The sequence below is a fragment of the Falco punctatus genome (genome assembly GCF_963210335.1).
Source record: "Falco punctatus genome assembly, chromosome: 4".
Taxonomy (NCBI): Eukaryota; Metazoa; Chordata; class Aves; order Falconiformes; family Falconidae; genus Falco; species Falco punctatus.
The window spans coordinates 6,689,177-6,707,098 of NC_137583.1; the positions used below are offsets into that span (position 1 = coordinate 6,689,177).

At 39.2% G+C, this 17,922-nt stretch overlaps 1 protein-coding gene across 1 annotated transcript in view; it reads left to right on the plus strand.

Moving 5' to 3' along the window:
• Positions 1-17,922, plus strand: part of LOC308063395 (store-operated calcium entry regulator STIMATE-like) — a 38,095-nt gene that overhangs the window by 2,432 nt on the left and 17,741 nt on the right. The window contains exon 2 of the mRNA XM_080386323.1: positions 16,326-16,374. Coding sequence (XP_080242449.1) covers positions 16,326-16,374 — 49 coding nt within the window. The remainder of the gene's footprint in view (positions 1-16,325; positions 16,375-17,922) is intronic.

Below are 17,922 nucleotides of genomic sequence, written 5' to 3' on the forward strand. Positions count from 1 at the left end.
ACTTCTGGAGCTGGATCACAGAACCAATACAGCAAGAAAAATAAACAGGGAGACACGGTTATTTTTAAGCATTAGTGTTTCCGTGCTTTGGTCCTCTAGCTGTCTGGCACAACAGAGGTGATAGTGCCGAGGGAGAAACAAGTGGCTGTAGGCAGGCACTTGAGATGCAGCACCACTGTCAGGTCAGAGGTGGGCCTCCCTTTTGGACAGCATTCCTTCTCTGTATGCGGCTGTATCGCTTCTCCAGCTCTCAGCCGTAAAAAGTCAGAGAACTGAAAACACATGACTGGCTGGTATTTAAATCTAACTTCTAAAGATCAAGTCACTTGCCTTTATTTTCTGAAAGGGAGCCCTCGGAGATATTCTAATACTTGGGTTGCAATGAATGGTGCAGAACTCTCTGTAGAAAAAGACATGAAAGTAACAGCAACAGAGATACATTGTACAATTGCTGTACACACAGAGGCTGTTTTCCTTTGAAAAATACTTGATTTGACATGTAAAGAATAAGAATTTTTGGTAAGTGGCTAAATCAAAGGCTGACCCAGACTTGCCCTTTTCTAGATGAATCTTACCATGCTTGCATTCAGTGGAACAAAGAAAATTAAAAAAAAAAAAATCTGATTGTAGTAACTAGCTATAAGAGGAGGAGGAGGACCTTTTCTGTGCCTCATTGGTAGATGTTCATCTACAAGTGACTGAAGGATTGTTCTTAAAGCAAAATTATTTAAGATGCAACACTCCAGTTTGCCACCTTTTTGTGCATGCCCCTACTGAATTGCTGTAAAGTTATACTATCAACTGACCTGCCAATGACATAAGTTAAACTTCATGTTTTAAGGGCTAAAATGCGGTTAAGTGTCAGGGTTTTAAGTTGTTGGAAGATGTGGTGACTCTCTGTCAGAGGGAGCATGGAAACTGCATTGCTGCAACTATTGTCTAATACTACAAGGAAAGGTTTTTACCCTAATCACAGTATTAGCCTAACTTGTGCATGCCACTGCTACTGAATTGGCACAACCAAGAAGTGACAGGAATGGAGAATTTCTTGCTTTGAGCTCATCCTTTGACAAAATGATCATTTGCAATTAAATCTGGTTTCCTTTGTAGTTCTTGTGCTCTTGTTCTGTCACATGAGGAGGAATAGCTTAACTTACTGTCTTACCTCATAGTAGCCTTTTTAATGAATGATTTTTCTTCTATTACTTTCAGATTCAAATGTACAACCTGTCATATCCTCTTAATCTTTTTGTTGTAGAAGATGCTTTACTACTTGTCATCTATTCTGACTTTATATGGGACCCTCCCTAACCGCCAGAGTAGAAGTTTGCCTTTATTTTTATTGCTATAAGTTGTTTAAGGCCTCCCAAATCCACTTCTTAGTCACTCTGATCTCAAGTCTTCTGCTCCTGTTGTTTGTGTAAAGCATTGTGCACTGGAGGAGCAAGGTCCTTTTCTGGTTTCTGAATCGGTAGGGAATATACTTAATACTATCAGAGCCCACCAGTGTGTTGTCTTTAGTCACTGTGAATTGATTCTTACTGCTCAGAGTTTAGTCCTCTGCTGTGAAGCTAAAAATGTGTGGAAACAGTTTCACCCAGACACTACAGACGTGCCAGTATGTCAGAAATCGTACTGACGTCCAGTGAGACAACTTTTGTTGTTTCTCTCTTAACCATAGGCTCTAACACCCTGTCAAAGGGAACTAACTGGTTAAAAACTACCCCTTTCTGGCAAATCTGCTTGGACTGGCAGCCCTTTTGAATTCTGGTCACTAATTCTCAGGTCTGTTAGCCTGCTTTTTTTGAAGTCTATTACTAAATTTTGCATTTGTCCCTCCTGCCTAAGTATGTGTTATTTTCCACCCTGGTTTATTTAAGCCAAGCCACATCATAACAGGAAGTCGTAATGGGTTTTCCTTGATGGAAGAGTTGTATGTTTATGCTTCAGGTCAGTAAGCCAAAGATAATATTTGTTTCAAAGTTTGCCATTATAATGCTTGTATCTTATTTCATGGAGATATTGTTTTAAAATGACGGCTTTGCTTCTTAGGTGGTTTCTGGGTTTTTTTGGTGCAGGGAAGTTTTTTTTTATTACTGATGCCACAAAGCTGGTTTAAAATATATATATATATATAATTATATTTTTTTTTATGGTGTGATATGTTTTGTCAGTAATTCCAAGCACCCCCTGAGCATTCTTTGGTTAGGCTTTTGTTGATAATGAATTATTAGGGAGTGGTGTTGGCACAGTATTCCCTCACATGCATTATTTACAGCTACACCTTACATTGTACAATTTCTATTAGCCGAACCTGCAGAAAGGTATGGGGGGGAAAAAACCATTGCTCATCCCGTTACCCTGTCTGACACAAACTGTTTCAAGTATTTCATCTTGAATATGTAGTTTCTTTACTAAGCTAGTTTGCCAGAAGATTGGTACTTTACCAGAGTGTGGCTATCTTTGTTTCAGATACTTAAAAACAGGTGAGAAATTAGATGTGAGTTGTACTGATGAACTATTGAAATAGACGAGTCATCTGGTCCTCTGCAGGTAAAAGGTTTGTGTCCACCTGTGAGGAAAATAAAAATATGCTGTAAAGGAGACCAGAGCGTGTGGGTCTGTTACTGTTTTACGACTTTAATACAGTTTGTGTCTGTACTCACGCTGAGAAGGGTGAAAGCTTCTGTGTTAACAGAAGTGAAATGATTGGTACAGGTGTAGTGGATAGGTGAGTAGGTGGGTTTGCTGTTGAGGGTCATAGCTGGGAGAAAAAACCCAAACAATTATTGTAGAGGATACCATGTATATTTTTTTATGTCCTCTCTTTGCTTACAGTGCCTTAAGAGAAGTACCTTAAAAACTACATCCTTAAGGTCAGTTTACTTTACAGCAAGGTTTTCCCACCTGATGAGCCATGCAAGGAAAATGAGTGCTTCTTCATATAATAAGCTATCTTAGTAGGTAGTTTAGCAGAATTTGAAATGCTTTAGCCAAAATGTGATTTTCAGAGGAATGATTTCATGTTTGCATGAAGGTAAGAGAGTATTATTAGGGGGAATAATGTTCTAGGGAGCAGGAACTTGAGAAGGAATCAATCTAGTGGCCTTTCAAAAAAAAAAAAAAAGTCAGCTTAAAGAAAACTACTAGATAGAAAAGAACTAAAGCATTTAATTTGCAGTTGTTTTCTATATGAATTTCCTTTTAGCTTGAGCAGCTTTTAAAAAATGTGAAAATATTGGGGAATTGGCTTTGATACCCCATAACATCAGCAGTGAAATATAGGATTCTGAGTAACAGTAACAAGTTTATCCTACATGGTGGTTTCCTAAGACGTAGGGCAGTGGCCCACTAGCAAGGTGGTGTTTTATCAATAAAGGTATTATGTAAGAAGACTTGATATCCCGACTCGATAGTGTCTCATCCTTGTAAGTATGTGCTCTGAGTGACACAGTACATGTTCACGTGAATTGCTGAGGACCACCTCAGAAAGGCTCTTCGCACAACTGATTTTAAAACTTGTCTCCTACAGAAGTTTCAAATCACAAATAGGATCTTTCGTATTTAAAAAGATACTAACAGTATTGTACTCACTGGGTCCCACTTCGCAGAATGCATTTGGTTCTTTTTCCTGGAACTCCTCACAAGTGCAAATTCCTGTTGAATTGTCAGACACGTGCAGAACTTACATTCCGGTGCATGTTTGGGGATTACCGAGTGTTGGGCAGTCTGAAATGACCTGAAGGACTGCTTTCCAGTATCGCAGCAATGGGGATGAAACCCTCTTAGGGTCAAGGCAAACTGTTAAGATATGCTGTTAAACTAGGTTAAAAGGCAAAATTTGGGGAAGGAGCGAAGGGAGAGTAAGTTTTTAAAAAGGAGGAGGTGAAAAAAAAAAAAAAAAAAAAAAAGTCCAGAACTTGGAAGTAGCAGGACTTTCCCATGCGAAAGCGAGCGGGTGGCGGGGCCGCAGGACCCCTGGGCGGCCCCGGGGGCGGCCGGGCGGAGCAGGACCCTGGACAGCGCCCGGCCGCGGAGCCGGACCTGGCGGGGCTGCGCGCTTGGCCGGCTGACGTGAAGCCGTGATGCCACCCCCCATCGGGCTGGGGGCCAGGGAGGGAGCAGAACTGGGGTGACGGTCCTAGGAAAGAAGGTGGTTTATCCTCTTGCTCCTCCGGGCCCAATCCGTGGTAATCAGCAATGATCAGTATCTCAGTTGGCTACAGTAGCTATTATTCTGCAGGTTAAGTGGCCGCTGTGACTGCAGGACTTGGAAAAGCCCTGTGAGGCCACAGACAAGTAAATTATGCCTTACAGTGATCAAGTGTGTTATCCCCACATGGTGACATGTCGCTTGCATCTATATTACATGGCTGCTTCTTGTTTAAATAAAACATCAGTTTTTTCAGTATCTCTGTGACATCCTTATCCATGTTGAAAACAGAAATGAAAGATGTACTGTGAGCTGTAGCAGGAAAAAACCCAAATGCAAGCACATGGGTAAATTAGCTAAGTGCATTGTTTTCTTTTACTGTGCTAATGTTGCAGTATTCTTTACTATATGAAACATCTAGCTGGGATGAATTATGTTCATTGTGAGCTCTCCAGAAAAAGACAAATCTTGCCAATAAATTTCATGTTGTACAAAAGCAAGTAATAGTAGTGTTGGGAACTGCTTAGCTGATCCTTTCTAAAGGGAAGCAAGTAACCCGAAACAAAGTTAGGAATAAAAATTTTGGATTTGTTTTCTGTTTTGAAAACAGAAGACTGGTCTTGTTTTGTCGCATAGTTAGGTATGGTCTTTGTGTTTACTGACAATGGGAGAGGCAAGTTTTCATCACGTTTAGTCTTGCTTAAGCTATATTTCCTTGTTTTTTTGAAAACAGACAACTTGCAAGCAGAATCTCTGTTGGATATAGATTGTAATAGTACTTTATTAGGTGGCTTAACATCCTGATCGTGTCAGGTCATAAATATTTTGGTGTCACTAAATGTAGCCACTATTCTTGAAATGCTGTGCCAGTAAAAGTTAAGGGGGGGGAGATGCCCATTTAGACAAATAATCTGTAACTTGCACTTTTCATTAACAGTTGACTGATGTCCTCCTTTGTCTTGTTGGCTCAGAACATACTACATTTTCTTATTACTCAGCTGATTGCTGGGTATAATTGTACTCCAGATAATAAGCTTGTTCTGAGTATAATTACACATGTCATTCACATTATGAAATGTTTAGAAAAAAGGATAAGTTATGCTGACATTTGTAAACTATTAAAATGATAAATTATCCAGAAACTCTGAATCTGTGTTTAATTAGAACTAACTTCTGGACTGTTAGCTAGACCGTTGTTTAATTGTAAACTGCATAATGAATGTGTTCTTGAGTAGTGTTTTATAATTAAATTTGTAAGGAGCTGATTTGTACAAACACAGTGTGCATTTTTGTGTTCTGCAGTGATATTAATTTCATGGTTAATGAAGTTTGCATTCTCAAACTGGTATTTAACAAGGTCTTATCTGTGTGGATTTTGTTGATGAAATGAAAAATCAGGTCTGCTTTCTCATGCCTGCTGGTAGGAAACGCTTCACATTCTCAAAGATTTCTTGATCACGGCAAAATGTATTCCCTATGAAACTTCTTATGTTAAATCTCTCTGGCAGACTGAATATAAGCTTGGAGCTTGCATGAGACTGCCTTTGCAGGTAGTGTGGTATAGGGATGAGGGTTTACGGTTTAATCGGGAATAATTAAACATGTTCACGCTGTTGGTCAAGGTACTGAAGACCTGTTTTTCTACCACTGACCCTGAATCACTTGATGTCATAACCTCATACATACGTTGTCATGTGAAATGAATGCTGAGGATGAAAACATGCTAAAATGGATTCACAGTTCAGATTCCTCATAGTTCACATACATGGTTCAGACTCAGTTACAGGTGTAAGTTAGTTCACAAGCGTTCTGAGCTAGAGTAGGAAAAAGTTATCCCAAGGAAGGTACTAAACTTGGTTTATTTTGTTGTTCATGGTGGATTTTTTTTTCTCTAGATGTTGCAATTTTTAAAAAATAATCAAATATTTTTATAATTTGAAATGTTTTGGCTTTGGGCATCTTAACTTCTGTCAAGTTTTTGGCTACCCCAGACTCTAAGATGCCACCTTATTGCTCTCTACAGCTACCTGAAAGGAGGTTTAGCAAGGTGGAGGTTGGTCTCTTCTCCCAGGTAACAAGCATTAGGACAGAGGAAATGGTCTCAAGTTGCACCAGGGGAGGTTTAGATTGGATATTAGGAACAATTTTTTCACCTGAAGGGTTGTCAGGCATTAGAACAGGCTGCCCAGGGAAGTGATTGAGTCACCATCCCCAGAGGTATTTAAAAGACTTGTAGATGTGGCGCTGAGGGACATGGTTTAGTGGTGGGCTTGGCAGTGCTGGGTTAACATTTGGACTCTATGATCTTCAACGTCCTTTCCAACCTAAACGATTCTATGATTTTAGGATTCCTCCTCTTGTTGGCTCACCTGGGAGAAGAGAAAGACAGTGTTACATTTCCTTGTTTTATCCGGTCGCAGGGCGTTAAATAGAGCCCAGGAGGACTTGGGAAGCAGCAAGGTGCTCAGGATGTGAAGATTTGTGAAAAGAAGTTTATTTGTGTACTCCTTTTGTTTGAAAGGTCTCTCCATTGCTGTGCTCCACTGACACTGTTGAAAGAGATGAACCAATGGAAGTAAGTGGAAATTGTTGGTGAGAGTGAACTCAAGAGAGGCGATCCTGAACTTTTAAGGGTTTCACATGTAACAGTTCTATAGGACTAACATCGGTTTGGTAACTGGTACAACTTAAAGGATTGTCCTGGGCCTCAGTGCTCAGAACTTGGCCAGGTACTATTCTATAGGGTTCATCTTACCAATTCTGGACAGGCTAGTCAGTCACCTTGAATGTGAGTACTTACAGAAATAACCTTTACTTGTTTTTTGTTGTTTTACTTTTTTATTTTTTTCTATTTGTCAAAAATATTTCTTTCTTGGGCTGGAAAAGCTACTATGCAACATCTTCCAGCATAGCTTTCTTGTTTTGAGGAGGATGGTGTGACTAGCAGCGTATGTTATTTTATGTGTCTAGGTTTCTAATACTTTCTTTGAGAGGTAATTGTAATGTTAGAAGATTAAATAGTCTAAGAAGCTTCCAAATTAAACAGGGGAGGAGTGGGGGACAACACACACCCGCTCTCCTCCACCTGATCCTAAAAACTTGAGCCTTCTTATGGCAGTGGTTTTGGTGTTGCGAAGTTTTTATGAAACTTACACAAATGTTAAGAAGTGTGAAGCTTTATCATTAAAAAGAATGCTCATGCACGTGGAAATTATTACATGTGTTCATCTTGATTTCAGAAATTTAATTTATGCCATGGATATCTAACTGTTAGATATGTTGTATCAAAGTAGTCTGCATAATTGGCCGCTGACTCTCCTTTCATGCTATTTCATTGTCTGTAAAGAGAGTGTATGAAAGCAGGTTGTATATTTTTTGTTCTTTTTAAAACAACTGGTATTATGTGAAATGTGTCTTGCTTGCATCGATAGTTTCAGCAGCCTAGGAAGAATGAATCTGGTAAGCCAAGCTACTTACAAATTAAATGGACTCTAAACATATCGTGTATGTCCACCTTTGGCCTCCATGATTTAATATATTTGCTTTTTATAGTTTTCTATAAATGGAAACAGTTTTCCTTTTGCATTCATTTTCTGTATATCTGAACTTGCATTTTGGGTTTGCTTTCTGCTTTTCAAACTGCTACAGTTACTGGCTTAATTAATATTTTAATGAATGATGAGTGAGCTTGTAGCTGTGCTTTGGCGGTTCTAGCAGTTCCCAGGAGCTGGTTTAAAACAACCAGCTTGAATGACTCAAAGTTCATTGATATCCGTTGTCATACTAATAATGTTAGGAAAGCTTCATGTATTATTGAGTGATCTTGTGAATGCTGTACGTGAAAATGGTGTTGTGAATCGTAAATTGCTGCTTAGTGCACATTAATATGGATTGATTCTGTTTGGTTTGCACTAAATAATTCATGTTTCCCAAATGGTTCTTATTTTTAATAGAAAAAAATCCACTTGAACACAGCAGACTGTATTTTTCAGCTCTCACTAGGTGTGTGGATCACATGGTAGGAATGGTACATGCATTTCTCTAGCAACCTACCCTTTTCTTTTTTTTTTTTTTGGTGTAGTTGTTTAATAACACCTGGTTCAGAGTATAAGTATTTGCAAGAGACCTCTGTATTAAATTTCTAAACTCAGTCTCACGGGCACTTTAGTGCTGGAAGTTTAGATTTACTTTGCTATAACTATCTCATACCTATTGAAACAGAATAGCATATGCTTCTGTCTCTGAGAGTGCTGGGAAACTGATTTGTATTACGACCTTTCAGATAGAGCACATCTTGACTGAATGGTGCTACATATGCTAAATGCAAAGATAACAAATGCTTGTCTCCAAGATCAAATCTTGTCTTACAACTTTAGTATTTGTATAAATACTTCCTAAGCTACTTGTGCTATTTATCTTGGAGTTCTTAAATCAGTTACTTGTAACCCTTTATTTTTAGTATTGTTATAGTATCGGCATGCCTTTCAGGATGTAAAGGGCTGAATACTTTTGTTTAAGTAGTGTGTGTTACATGTGTTTTCTGACTTCTGAAGTGCTGCGCTGTCTGGGGAGATGGCGAGTAAATCAGCAATTGTGAGTGAGAACTTGCGTCTAATTCTTTGTCTGCTAAGTTGGTTTACCTATTTTAAAATTAAGCTTTACTTTTAAAATATAAAAGGGCAAAAGCTCAATTACAGTAGCTGTTGATGTGGTATGTCTGGGTTGCATGCTCTACTAAGACACATTTGTTCCCTTTATTGACAGCCAAGTTAATGTTTCTGTCAGAACCACACTATCATGTGCTACCAGGCTGCGTGAGATCAGCCTTGGTGAAATTGTATTAGACTGAGTTGTATTTGACAGGTAGTATGACTTGTTTGTGTCTCCCTCAGCCAATCTTTACAAGCTAAGCATTTGGAAAATTATTTTTTTTTAAGCTTAAAATATGCATGTGTTAGGAATAAAAGCCCACCAGCTGCACGTAATGCATTTGGCTGCCCTTCCTGAAGGAGCAACGTAATCTGTTTTATTCCAAAGCTCAGGTAGCAGTTGGTTTTGGTTTTTTTTCTGATAATGATTTGTCCTCTCCTCCCCTGCATTGTGAAGGGAGCTTCACTGTGTGATCTCCATTCCCTTAGCTATCACCAAACCTTTTTTGTAGGGACAAAATTTACAGGTCGGTTTAGCTGGGTGTGGAAGCAGGTAGGTAGTAATGTTTTTACAGAGGTTACTTCCAGTAACAGTAACTCTCCAGCGTTTATCCAGCAAGCACTGCTGCCCATTTGATAAACTATGTGAAATCCAGTGCTGGCACATCATTTTCCATCACCTTATGTCATCTGTGTGAGACAAAAGAGCCCTGGTCATGAGATATCTGGGCTTGGCGGATGCTTGGCATTAGCATATTTAATGTTGCAGTAAAACAAAATCCCTTGTTCTCTGCTCTCACAAGAGTGTCAGTCAGACCTGTTTAACTATCGCCAGGTTTTTGTGGCGAAAAACTGTAGCCACAATGTTATTCTAACTGCTGCCATTGGAACGAAGAGACTGGGATAAGATCTGCAGTTTTGCAGGTACCGTGGGGCTGTCTGGACGCTGAATCATTAGTCTTACGATGTCCCTGAATAACTAACTAGCTGGGTCATTAAACTTTATTGTGTCCAATATTTCTATAAAGTTTCTGCCTGGGTGACTGTCTTTAATGGACAGGTTCTTAATTACACACATATCTCTACAGAACCATTGAGGCCAAGGACACAGTAGAGTTAAGAAAAGGGGTTGGGTACTTGCATGGCTAATACTGTTTTTTGTCTTACAGAAATTTTGAAAATCCTTCTTGCTGGTGAGCTTATGCACTTCATAGTATGTCAGTCTTTAACACTGACTAGAACAAAATTTTCCTTTGAGTGAGTTATTCCATAACTTTCTTCATCATGGGGAAACCATGGTTTCTGCTATCATTCTTCAATATGTGTGATTTTCATCATATGTATGTACACATACAGATGTAGCTGGCAATCAGTTGCTCTAGTCCAGTATAATTTCTGCTTTAGTATAATTGATGTCCAAGAGTGTTGACAAGTCTAGGTCATTAAGCAAAAATATAATTAAGATCTTGGGAGTTCTGTTGTAGGGAATTAAGCAGCAGGCTTTCAGGGTATCCTGTGTTTGAGCATCTCAGTTGTAGTTAATGTAGGGCATAGGAAGAGAGGGAGCAATTGCAGTAGGGCAAAAATTGAATTACCAAGACTGTAGCACGTTTTCTTTTTTGTTTGGAGAAATGAGCAGCAAGCCAAAACTACTGGCTCTTTTGGTCTTTTTTTGTGATCACATTTATTACCTCTCTTTAAACACACACGCCCCATGTTCCCATTTTTTTTAAGCTATGAATATAGGGAGATGCTGAGTTCATAAGTGTCAAAAACTTTTGGCAATCAAGCTATATGTGGTTTATACATTTGTACACCTTTTTGTAAGGCATCATTGTAGATCATTATCATGAGGCATGTTGTTTGTTGCAAAATTAATTTTAAAAAGAAAAATTCTATATTGGGGAAGTCTGTAATTTCTTATTTCCTCTTTGCTGCTACCAAGAGAATAACAGGAGTGATAAACTGCAAGACAAGCCTTTTAAAAGCTTTGCTTTAGTGGGAAAGGGAGGGGAGTTCAAATGTGTGATAAAGATCACAGGTAACATAAAATCCACCGATAGTTGTCATTCCGTGGTGGTGGTGTGTATTTTCAGGAATTATTAGGGCATCTGTGCCTATTCATTACATATGGTTCCCACTGTTGTGGGGGAAGTGTTGATACTAACAAGGAGAATAGTGTTTTTGACAGTCTTCCTAAAAAGAATTTTAAAAAATTGAAATCTGGCCTGCATATGTAGTTGATTTTTACAAGTTTTTTACAGTGTTAGAAATTGCAGGATCAAATTTATGATGCATATGTTCTCCTGATTACCAAATGTTCTGAAAATAGTTCACTTGTCTGAGAGTAGCCATATGAAATTCTGCATCCAATTCTGAGTTTGGATGCTAAGGCTTGGTGTAACTCTTCAGCTGTTACTCCATACATAATTAGCAAAACAGCATTCTACTGGAAACTTTAGTACTTGTCTTGCATGTTGGAAACCATGTGAATTAAAATCAAAGTAACCCCACAGATCACAACGGTCTTGCACTGAAAGGGCTGTGTTGGAGGATTTGGTTGGTTGTAATGTGTTATTCAGGAAGCCCAGCAAAGCCAACCTGCTGGAGGAGATGGAACATTCTCATGATATAACACTGTAAAAAAGCTCAAACTGCAGCAGATTTCTCACTGTTAAAATTCTGTGCGTGCATATGTATGTGTGTATGTATAGGTTTTGGTTAACCATACTTTGGTCCTTTGGTAACTGGCTCAATCTTGGGAACTTTTAAGCATCATATCACAGAAAGATGACTCGTAGACTTACAGACCAGTTTTTGTTGGAAGAGAGCCTAAATGTCACCTGCCCCCACCTCCTCCTCAGAGCAGGGCCAGCCTGTGTCCCCTTGCTCAGAGCATCGTCCAGGTGAATTTTCAAGGTCTATGAGACTGAAGGCTTTGCACCCTCTCTGGGCAACTTGTTGCAGAGTTTAATTGGTCTCATTGGAAACATTTTACTTCCACTATGTTGGAATTTCCTTGGCTGCAACTTGTGGCTGTTTCCTTGTGCCTGTTGCCTGTACGCCTGAAAGAAGGGTCTGGTTCTGTTCTCACTGAAAGTGCCCACGAACGTGCGCAGGTTTGCATGTGTGACATGTGAATGTGACCTTACCCTCGCTAACTTTTCCTACTTTTGGTTTTCTTCTTCTGTTTGCCTAGCTCAGCTGTGGCTTTGCTGAGGTCTGGTGACAGAAATGTGTAGCAGGTTTATGAAATGAAACATTTTTCTCACATGCTTTGTCTTTGACCTGGTTTTGAAAAAGTTTTGAGAAGCAGTGGACATACAGATGAAACTCCCAATGGTCGTCTCAGAAAAGCAGTGTTATTGTAGTACAGCTGCGGAGAACATCAAATATGTTGAATATTCTTTAGCTTGTTTTCTTTTTTTTGAATTTCAAATTAATGAGCTAGTGAAATCTTCTTAGATCTTTACTGGGATCAGAAGGTTTCTTATTGTGAACTTCCAGAACACGTGTCTAAGAAATGCAGTGATATGTGCTATGTAAAAACATTTCATATGTTTGAGTGGAGCCAGTTTTGCGCTGCTGCAAGAGCAGCCACCCAGAAGCGTGGAGTTCTTGAAACCATGTTGGAGTTACTTCACATCAGAAAAATATGCCCTGTGGGACTTTTGAGGAAGTGAAGGAGGGAGAGAAGGAAAGGCTGAATTCCAAATGCAGATTCAAGTGTTGCTTTTCATATTGACAGATTGAAGAGGCTTTTTGTTTCTTGTCTCTGTTCTTATATATGAACATTTATCTTTATTCTTCCCTGTGAGTCTTCAGTTTTCTGGAATACTGACTGCAGAACTCCTGTGTTAAAGTAACTGTTGGAAACCTTTCCACAGTACTCTGGCGTTAATTATTTCTAGAATTTCAATGAAATGGGAAGATGATTCAATGAACTTGAATTTTGCATTAGCAATATTCTGCCTTATATGCTTATCTATTATCTGTCCATCTGGCAGCTCACATGCTTGTTGGCAGAAGTGCTTTTGTTTCCTTTCTTGAACATTTCTGGCATTGAGTGTATAAACAAGCAGCACTTCTTTCTTCATTTATAATTCAGTATGAAATTCTGAACATTATTAGTTAATTAATATTAAATATGGTGAATTCTTGCTAGTGCGAGTATAATGCTCCGAATTGAAGCATATGGAGTGGTACTACCTCCTCGGAGTGAGAAGTTGGCAGATTGAGATCCATCTGTCAGCTGACACACGCACCAGTGCACGTCTCTGAGTTTACAGTGAGGCAGTGCAGACTGCCAAGAGAAACTGTGAGAGGGGCTGAAAACTTCGACAATCGTGGCATATTTGGGGGGAGGGCAAGTGGGAGAATTGCTTTCCCCTCCCCAATTTGATAGATGCTTAAAAAATTTACAGAATCTTCATCTGACAAAATGTGCTGGCTTTTGGTTGCAAAATTAATTTGTTAATATTCAGCTCTGAGCTTACCAGTGTGATTATCTACAGCCTGTCATTTTTTTTGCTCATATTACTTACTGGGAAGGCCCCAGGTGTCTACAGCCATCCAGAAAGCGCGCTCCCTTGCTGGGGGAGAAGTTGAATTGCTGTCGACTTCAGCCACTCTGATGTGATAGCCCGTTGTGCCAGATAGGCAGCGTAACCCAGATGCTGCGCTGGGGTGTGCAGGAAAATGCCTGGCAATATCTGGTATGTCAGAGATACCTGATGCTCACAGACATAGAGCTGCAAGAAACTAGGCTGAGAAAACAACCCTGTTTCCTCTGGATCTGCTGGGCTTTCAAGTGTACAGGTACACATTCATCAAGTAGCAACTCCTAAAGCATTTAAACAGATTATCTCATTTCATTTAGCGGGGGATGGAAGTATGTGGTGTGATCAGCCATTTAATACATTCCCAAAAGACATCTGAAAGCCTCTAGGCTTTCAGAGCTAACTCTCCTGTTTAATGTTAACTCAAATGAAATGTTATGTTCTCGGAACTGGCCAGAAGAGAAACGTGGACCTTCTGAAGTCTTTTTCTCAGTATGGATAAAATTTGAAGTGGTGTTAGTTGAACTGGTTTTGAGTATCCTCTTCCAAACAATTGTTTTGTGGATACTTCAGAGAAAGAAATGAATCCACAGGCTTATACGGCTTCTTCATAGTAAAAACAGACGTAAGTCTAAGCTTGGAATTCCCACCTCTCCCCCCCCAGATATGCAAATCTTACCAGTTTATTTTCTATTTTGTCTGCAGAAAAACATCTTGCACAAACTCCACAGTAAGTTGAAACTTCTGTTTCTTGCATTTATTTTGTGATGCTTTGTGGCTTCCTGTTGTTGTGGGAAAGTGGCACTAAAGTAATCCATAGCGTGACTGGGGGGGACCTGTCATAAATGGCAAACTCCTTAACTTAGCTGGGTGTTGCTCATTTTTAACAGAAGTTTTATATTTATGGCATTCTGTTCTCAGAGAAAACTGCTGGCAAATGTTGCTATTACAGCTTTAGCTTTGGTGTAAATGAACGGTCTTTTCCTCTTGTCACTTTTTAATTTCTAACGGTCAGATTACACAGGAGTGAAACACAGTTTCTCTCTCTCTCTGCTGTCGGAAGCAGTGACGGAAAAATGGCAAGCTGTTAGCTCAGTGCTCCCTGGAAATGCTGCCCCTCCACCTCAGCAGTGAAAGTTTATGTTTTTATTTAATTAAAGGCATTCAGGTAATTATATTAATGCTGTATTGTATGAGGATGGTTGGCTTTGGGTGAGGTTGCCTTCCTTGTGAAAAAGTTGTGATTGATTCATAAACCGAAATGTGTTTTAAAGGCTTGTAAAGCCCAGTAAGCATAATTTACATGCAACATCCTATTTGAAACTTAAATTCATCTCTAATACCTGGAGAAGCAGGTCAAAATACCTACTGATGGTTTGCCTGACCTATACCTGCTACGGTTTGTGCCTTTTAAGACAGAATTTCTGCAAGTTGAAGGGGAGGAGGGAAATTGAGGCTTAAATTTTCCTTTTGCTTAAAAAAGAAATAATTTTTGAAATAAGAGCCTAAATAATTATTTTTGAAGACTATATTGAAGGAGCTGGTGAGTGACACCGAAACGTGGACAGAAGAAGGAAGTAAACCCCATCCTTAGTGAAAAGGTTTTCCATTACCCTGTTATCTTTGGTTTGTCTTTGGGATATATAAGGAATTAGTATCTTGCAGCTGTAACAGAAAATAAGTCTGCATTGCAGCATGAGGCCAGGTCAGGCAAAAGCGAGGCTGCCACAGCTCCCTGCCCCAAGTCTGACCTCTGTTAGGGCTGAGCACGTGTTCCCAGTAGGGAAAAAGATTTTCTTGCCCAGAAACAGTTAGAACTGGAATTTCCTAAAGATAGGACAAACTGCAGATCACACAGTGCTACGTATGAGCAACTTTTTATCCCCTTATCCCTCTGTTTTCACACACTTGTCCCTCCATGAGTCATCTAGATCCTTCTTCTTCCCTGCTTTTGGTTCCTCCCCTAAACAACCTGTAGTAAGTCTTGTGCAATCACCAAACACTTTTCCCCTGCATCCCGTAGTGGTCCCATGCCCTGATGCACTGACCACCTTCGTCCCAAAGGTGCTCCAGAGCCGGCTCCCCAGGATGGGTGTCAGCCCTGGCTGGTGGAACTGAGGCTCTACTGGGACAGCTGTCCCTGCCTCCCGAGCCTGTGATCTGTTCCTTCATCTGCCGTTGGGTCCTGCTCCTCCGCGCTTGTGGCGATGGACCTGGGAGTAGCTGGGCAGGCTGTGAGAGGAGCCTTCTATCAGATAACTGAACACTTTTATAGTATAATGTGTTTCAAGATTGAAATAGTCAATTTTATGTATTTTTTTGTTGTTGTATAGTTGGCAGTAATTTTAATACTGGATTTTTTTTTTTAATAGTTTTTAATATGTTAACGAGTATCAACCTTTTAGTGAAGGAATTATCTGACTGAAAAAATCTGCACTGCTTTCCTTTTGCAATTCAGTTTGCCCACAAAGGTCTTATTTGTCATCCATAAAATAAATATACTTGATTAGAGGATATATTTGTCCTGTTACTAATGAACTTGATTTATTCCTGATATTATAGATTGCCCCTATATTGTGAGAATACTTTCCAATTTGACTTTTGCTCTCCAGTGAGCAAAAGAAACGGTCTTTTGTAATTCCTGCTTTCCTATCGGAAATTAAATTTTCTGGATGGGCGGTCATAAAAGCTAAGGCCAATGACATAGTGGTTGGTAATATATTATTTTTTCATGTGAGGTGTGTTGACAGTCAGACGAGGGATCTGTAAGAACGTGAAGGTGACGGAAGGGAGCCGGTTTCTTTAAAAATGTATCCTTAGAGATTGATAAAGTGAAATGCAGCTGTGTAAGATCTAATTTATCAAAGAATGTAATGTTTCTGAAAGATGATTTGCTTTCATTTTTCTATATTTTTGTTGCTTTGAGAGTTGCTGATTGATTTCAATTATATTTTTTTTTCTTAGTAAAACGCTTCAGAGAACCAAAGCATGAAAGACGTCCCTGGAGGATATGGTATGCTGCATGCTTTATTCTTAAATTTGTTGTTTCGTGCATGTTTTAGAAACGGAGGAAATAATTGTTTGCATATGATGATTTCAAAAAAAAAAATGATGGCAAGAAATTGGTGACTGACAGCGAGGAACAAAAAAGGCTACCAAAATACATGAGCCAACAAAAAGTTCTCTTCTGTGTGTTTCCCTGCTAGTTCTTTTCACTAAACACTTCCAAGTATCTCTCTAAAGGTGTACATTTAGACATAAGCTTCTGCTTGCTCCTGAAGATGGGAACTTAACAGTTGCCCCAAGATGCATCTGAATGTCTACAAACTTACAGAAGCTTATAGGAAGCTCTTGGCTGGGCTTAAACAAAATTCCATGTTCTGTAGCTATGTATAATATTGAAAGCAGTATGGTAAAAGATAAAAATAAAAAAGGCATAAAATAGCACAATCTTTTTTATTACTTTTAAAAAGTTGTTGGCTTGTAGCAATGCCAACGTAACCTGTACTAGTTTTGAGACTGATGCAAACATTAAGCTGTCATTCCAGTTGTTGAAGACTTCAGTGGTTTAAATTACTCTCATACAATGCTGCTTTTCAGAACTAATCCTGACCTTTATTTTAGCGAAAAAATAAATACAAAATCTTCGTGTACTACAGTCTACCTCAGCCTGAAGTTCTGAGAAGTGCAGTGATAGCCCTTAATTTTTAAGCGAAGATTCTTGTTCTGGGACTTGAGTACTGTTATTTATAGTATGGTGTACTGATTAGATAAGTAACTCACTGGCTTCCTGCCTCATCTTCAACACTCTGCTCTCAATGTCAAGCCATGAATGCAAAAGAATAAAGTTGTCAGGGAGGGGAGATGAATTCAGGTATACAATGTTGCTTGAATCTGTTGGGTTGTTGGGATCCTTTTAGACATGGAATCAACAAGCAGAAGGGCTGTTGGTCTGTATAAAGAACACACTTGCCTACAGAATACATTTGACACCATTCCTATATTTAACATTTAATGAAACATTCACTGGAAGTTCTGCTTTTGTGCAAAGGATGACTGTAGAAGAACGGTAAGGGCTAAAGTCACTAATGAATCAGTACCTAGGTGGTGGTTTTTTTTATATTTTCCCTGTAAGTAGCAAACTGTTTTCTCTCTGTCATCTGCTTTGGAGATAATGCTTTCAAGGTTGTAATTCTTTTGCAGTGTGGTCTAAGCTGTTGTACTACAGATAAAATTCAGTGAGGCCATTTCATGCTTTCAGGTGAAAAATATGTTGGCTTTTTAGTGAAATACTGTAGATAAAGGACTCATTTGCCAGCTATTAAATTGTTCACCAACAAGCATGTGATGAGAATTTCATTTCTGCCTGTACCATAAACTTGCTAAAAATGCATAAACATGAAAGGACTGAAATATCTGCTGCGGCTGGGATACTCATTGTTTACAGGAGGTTATTAAAGACTTAGCTAGATTGTGAAGTTTAGCTCTTTGGTAATGCACATGATACCAAGAGGATATCCCAAGACTTTGACATGACAGTGCTAAGGGTTCAAGTTAGCAT